The sequence below is a fragment of the Gekko japonicus genome, unplaced genomic scaffold (assembly GCF_001447785.1).
Source record: "Gekko japonicus isolate JY-2015 unplaced genomic scaffold, Gekko_japonicus_V1.1 scaffold502, whole genome shotgun sequence".
Lineage (NCBI taxonomy): Eukaryota > Metazoa > Chordata > Lepidosauria > Squamata > Gekkonidae > Gekko > Gekko japonicus.
In genome coordinates, this window is record NW_015169186.1 from 366,442 (window position 1) to 372,441 (window position 6,000).

At 49.5% G+C, this 6,000-nt stretch overlaps 1 protein-coding gene across 1 annotated transcript in view; it reads right to left on the bottom strand.

Annotated features, from left to right (window-relative positions):
- The window catches only part of TRIO (trio Rho guanine nucleotide exchange factor), a 236,019-nt gene that overhangs the window by 22,868 nt on the left and 207,151 nt on the right, over positions 1-6,000 (bottom strand). Inside the window, exons 46-47 of the mRNA XM_015416185.1 lie at positions 4,883-5,060; positions 1,761-2,518 (exon numbers count right to left, since the gene is read on the bottom strand). Of these exons, the coding sequence (XP_015271671.1) occupies positions 1,761-2,518; positions 4,883-5,060 (936 nt within the window). The remainder of the gene's footprint in view (positions 1-1,760; positions 2,519-4,882; positions 5,061-6,000) is intronic.

A 6,000-nucleotide genomic window follows, 5' to 3' on the forward strand; every position in this document is an offset into this window, starting at 1 on the left:
TTCCCAAACGTGATTTTGGGCCACTTCGGTCTTTTATGCTAAATATATCATCTAATGGATGACATTTTAGACCAGTGGGGGCACCTGTAAGACCAACAAAGTTTAATTCTGGGTAGAAGCTTTCGCGTGCATGCACACAAAAGCTTTTACCCAGAATTAAACGTTGTTGGTCTTACAGGTGCCCCCGCTGGACTCAAATGCCGTTCTATTGCTTCAGACCAACACGGCCGACCCACCTGCTCACACACATCTCTGATACTCAGGATAGGATTTCTTTTAGCATAAAATACTGAATTTGGCCCTTGCAACTGAAGACACGACACTTCACTCCCATTGAGCCAGGTACTAGCACTAACAACAAAACATAATATTTTCTTTAGCAGACCCCATTTCTTAATTGCAGCTGAAAGCCTGCCTATCCTGGCAGCCAAAATAACTTTTCCCTAAGCTAAGAAAACAATTTAAGGAGTCAAGCCCAAGCCAAATCAAATACAAGTAATGGAAGCTCAAACAGGAACAGACATGCAAAGCGGAACTCTTGACTGTAAAACTATGAAACAAGAAGTATAGAAAGAGGAAGTCTTGAGAGTGCTACATGGTTAAAAAAATTCAAATAGTGCATGCTTTCAAGAGAGGTTCTGAAGGCCAAGGGATTTGCAATTAATGTTGTGTTGAAGCCATGAAGGGAGTTAAACAGTATACAGACACTTAAATGGGGTGGTGGTGGGGGAGAAGGCCATGGGATTGATACCAACACCAGAGCTGGAATATACACATCACACTCTCCGTTATCAGTGTTCATTCTTAAGTGTCTGCAAGTGTCCCATGAATGTCGTGTCGTCTATCCAGGCAGAAAGGACAGCGAGTCTGCTGGCTGACAAGTCTCCTCTTAGCACTGCAGACAGCAAAGCATGTTCAAAACTGAATCTCCAGGTCCTCTAGCTTGGACTGTTGCGATCTTTTAACTGTGTATTGCTTACAAGCACTTTGGGTTTCTTCTCTGACGCTAGAAGATTCCATGAGTAGGTATGCCTATTAAAGACAACGGATCAGCCAACCGCTGTGGTGCAACTAGGTTATAAAAAGCAGAGAAGGGAGAATGGAGTGATAGCTAAATGTGAGCCCCACATTCAGAGGTAGTTTCCCTCTAAATACCAGATGCTGGAACAAACAGAGAGGGCCGCCAAATTCAGGCCCAGCTTGTGTCAGGCAGGCCACCGTTGGAAAAAGGATGCTGGGCTAGATGGACCTCTGGTCTGACTCAGCAGGGCAATCTTTATGTGTGTGCTTGTATGTCAATGGAAAAGGAGGAAGCCCTGAACTATTCTGCAGTGGAAATACAGGGAACACATAAGCCAAGATCTGCTACGGTGGCTGTCCACAGCATGTTAAAATGTCTGCTTTCATGTTAGATGGGAGGGAAAAGCCAGGAGCGAGTTAGTAGAAGTCAGGCTAGCATGTTTTTTTTTTTTTTAAATTTCAGCAGAGGCAAGAATCACATTTAGAGAGAGTTAGAAGGCTTTTCTGTGTGTCTGAATACGTGATGCATGTCTACATCCCAGGTACACCCACACACAGACACAACATACAGTTCTACTGAGATTCGCATGTAAAGATCGGAGCAGTTGATTATTATTTCAGAGCAGTGATGCAGCGCTGGAGAGTCAGAAGTTAGTATGCGGAGTGACGGTCACGCACAGGAGGGGGAGCGCGGGAAGATTTTTAGAGAGCTCGCAGGAGAGAAGCGCTCCATCTCTTACCCCATTACTCTGGGTGGAGTGCACGGATTGTTCGCTGGCCGAGGAACATGTGCTCATGCGGTCTGTGTCCTTGCTGTGTGAAGAGAGTCGGTGCACTTGGCGCTGGAGGGAGTCACTGTCCCCAGGAAAAGTGAAGGAGCCAGGGCGGCTGACCGGGGACGCTGGGATTGAGCTCCAAAAGGAGCCCTTCTGCAGGGGGCTGCTGGGTGGGAATATCTCCTTGCCAAAAGGAGAAGGGAAAGTCGTCACGGGAGAGTTTATTGGCGAGACGGCTCCAGGTCTTGATTTCCCCAGTGTCAAGGATCCTATGCCGCTCCTCGAACGGATCTCCTCAGCGTTGCCACGAGACTCCCTCTGATCTGCGTCCGCTGGGCCGAGAGGACCCCTCGGTGTCTTCTGGGGGCTCTCCGCCGCCTTTGCCTTTGGGACCTTCTCCGCCGCTTCCCGCTCCGGGCCGTTCTGCTGTGCCTGTGGTGGGTGCCTGCCTGCCTGGCCGAGGCCAGCCTCTAGGGTGGTGGTGATGTGGGGAGGCGGCAGGGGGGAGCCGGGGAGGGACATACCTGACATCTTGTCTGCCTCTGCCTGGAGGGAGGCTGCAGAGGAGACCAGGACGGGGGAATGGTGTCGGACGGGCTGCGGGATCCGGGAAGGCCGGCTGCGGCTGGAGCCGGGGAGTCCGGGGCAGCTGCTGCCGGGGCCGCTGCCGCTCCCACCAGGGCCACTGTGGTTCCTCTGGTACTCGATGGGTGACGTCAAGGCTGAGGCGGGCAAGGAGGAAGAACGGAGACGAATCAGAACAAACGGTGCAAAGCAATCAGGGGCTGGTTTCCTAACGACACTCACACCAAAAGGGGGGCACACTCCTCCTACAGAGAAGGGAGCATTGACAAGGAACTAACCCTCACCTACCCTTTCAGAAAGGGTGTTTTTTATAAATAGCCATATAAAATGTTTGATTTCCCCCCATTCTAACAGCATCGTGGTGACCAGGAGAGCAAGCACATTTAGATGCAGGAGGACAACAGAGCGTACAGAGGGCGACAGAGACGTTCGAACCAAGGTTGCTCAATAACACTGGCTAGGAATGGAATGGAATCCCCCCCCCCCAATATTGGTAGAGAGGGAGTTCCATATCAAAAAGGGTCAACAAAGAATAATATGTTTACTGAATTAACTGAACGCAAAACGATTAACTGTACATAAAATGTTTGAATTAACTGAATAATAAAAAGGCATATCGATTTATAAAAGATCATAAAAATCAGAAAGTATTGAAAGAGAAGCATTATCTTTAAAAATGGAAGGAAACAATAGGCCATTAAATGACAATATAAATGTGAAGAAATAGTATTTGTGTGTGGGGTGGGTGGGTGGGGGTGGGTGTGGAGCCAAGGGTACCCCCGTGTATCCCCATTTTAGTTATAATAGACTTGAAAAGCAACACGATGCCAGATATGAAAGTAATGCCATCCCAACCATGTGGCATATGGCTATTTCTAGGGATGGGCAAGAACCGGCTCATGAACCTAATTTTTGTGATGAAAACTGCCTGGTGTGTAAGCCAAGGTCTGTCTGATCTCACCTGCAACGAATCTCCCACAACCTTCCATGTGGTTTTTGGAGGTTCAGGTGGTTCATGGTGGTGCCTGTTCGTGGCGATTCGTGGTGGTGGTCCACCAAGAAGAGAGCTCCCATTCTGCTCTATGGGAGCAGAATGGAGTCTTCCAGAACCTGCGGCTGTGGTTTCTCCAGAGAGCAGTTTCCTGGGGGGACCTGCCTTGGAATGGCTGCTCCTTGGCTGGCTGGGATGACTTTTAAATTGCAGCACAGGAGGAGAGGCTGACCCCAGGATCTGTGTGCGGTGGGGAGGTCTCTCCCAGCTGCAGGCAGATCCTGGCTGCAATGGCAGAGCCATTTAAACCCTCCGGTTCTGCTCTCTGCCACTTTGAAGCGGGGAGGGGGGAGCAAAACCAGAAGGTAAGATATGGGGTGAAGTGCCTTACAAGGGCATTTCACCCCCTTCCTTTCTGCTGGCCATGGCTTTCTCCAGCCAGCAGAAAGGAGAGGGTGAAATGCCCCCGGAAGGCGAGCCACAACCAGCAGAAAGGAGGGGGTGAAGTGCCCCTTTGGAGGCGGGATCTGTGTGCGGCAGGGAGGGCTCTCCCCTCTGCAGGCAGGTCCTGTCTGCCATGGCTACTCCTCCCACAGTGCACTTTAAACTGTGCCGCAGGAGGAGAAGTTGGTGCCAGGATCTGCGTGCAGGTCTCCTCCCGGTTCTCTACCCGCAGACAGGGGGGCCATTCTACCGCATCACGAACTTCACAAAACAAACCGGTTCGGTAAACAGGGAGGTCCGTGAAGGTCTGTGGTTCATGCAGCCCCATGAACCGAAATAAACCTCGATTCTCCCAGTTATTTGTAGTAGTTTGGTGTAGAGCCAGTTTGGTGTAGTGGTTAAGTGCGTGGACTCGAATCTGGGAGAACCGGGTTTGATTCCCCACTCCTCCACTTGCACCTGGCTGGATGACCTTGGGCAAGCCGTAGCTCTGATAAGAGCTGTTCTTGAAAAAGAGCAGTTTCTGTCAGAGCTCTCTCAGCCCCACCCACCTCACAGGGTGTCTGTTGTGGGGAGGGGAAGGGAAAGGAGTTTGTAAGCCGCTCTGAGACTCCTTTGGGTAGTGAAGGGCGGGGTATAAATCCAATCTCTTCTTCTTCTTCTTCATCCCTAGTTATTTCTCTTGAGCAGTTTGGCATGAGCAGCTAAAGATATTGGAAAACCAGCTCCTTCTGTCATTATATTAAAGAAAGGCAACATGAATCAATCAAAGGTGATTTGTAATGGTTGCTTATACATATGCATTTATATGAAATACTGGGATTCTAATTCCCACGCTGAAGAGTGCCAATAATCTGCGTGAATGGAAAGATGGAATTCTTTAACGTCTGCCTGTTTAAATTAAATTGGGATATCTTAAGACATGGAACATTATTTAGTAATCCACCCCAGAAAAAAGGAAGGACAGGAGAGACTGTAAACAGCGGAGTCTGGATCCTCACACTACTGTATTACTAATTATACATGAGGCAGAATCAAGGCAGACTTCAAACACAGTTCAGTTTACCATTTAGAAAATTACGCTGGTTTTCCAAGATTTGGTTGATTTCATGGATCCACATCTGGCGGGCTCCGGGACTGGTGGAATGCAAAACAAAAGTCTCCATAGCATCACCGGCTCGTGACGTTAGTGCAAATTTACATGGATCGTTGTCTACGTTTTCCTCCAAGCAAAGGCAACTCACCTTGATTAGAAAGGGGGAAAAAATGCGTTGAGAGATTTTCATCCCCAAGGATAAAAGTTGCACTTACAGCAAAAGATTCTGCTAGCGTTCCACTTAGGCCACACAACAGCCCACGGGGGCAGCCATCCAAACATCCAAACTGTTTTTAGGCAACTGGGTCTAGACAGACAAACAATGTTACCTGAAACAAACCAATTTCGCAACCGGTAGCCTGAAAAGAAATGTAAGCTCACTACCAGAAAAGCTTCTCTGGCCAGCTGCTTGCAGGCAAGTCTGCCTTGCCCCCGGAGAGCTGAGCTGTTCTGTACAAGGGAATGAGAAAGGCAGAGAAACCTCTGTTGGGGAGAAGTGCTCCGTGGGCACTGATTCTATCCTGGTGCGCCGGTGACAGTGTGGAATCATTCACAAGTCTTCAAATGCACCTAGAGCTCACAAAACCCTTTTCTCCCTTTCTCACAATATAAGAACTCCTTGTGGGCACTCCATGAAATGGCTGAGCGGTCGGGTTAGAACGGATAGGAGGAAGTCCTCCTTCACCCAAAGAGTGATTAACACGTGGAATTCACTGCCACAGGAAGTGGTGGCGGCTACAAGCATGGACGGCTTCAAAGGGGAATTAGATAAGCATATGGAGCAGAGGTCCATCAGTGGCTATGAGCCACAAGGTATAGATGGGGGCTCTGGGGCAAGTGATGCTCTGTCATCTTGGTGCTTTGGGGGGGTCAACAGTGGGAGGGCTTCTAGTGTCCTGGCCCCACTGGTGGACCTCCTGGTGGCCCCTGGTATTTCTGGCCACTGTGTGACCCAGAGTGTTGGGCTGGATGGGCCTTTGGCCTGATCCAACATGGGCATCTCTTATGTTCTTATGTAACCCTAACACAGAGCACAGCCTCGCTCAGACACTCACGTAATGGGGGCCGTGCTTCTTGTCCTCGGCATT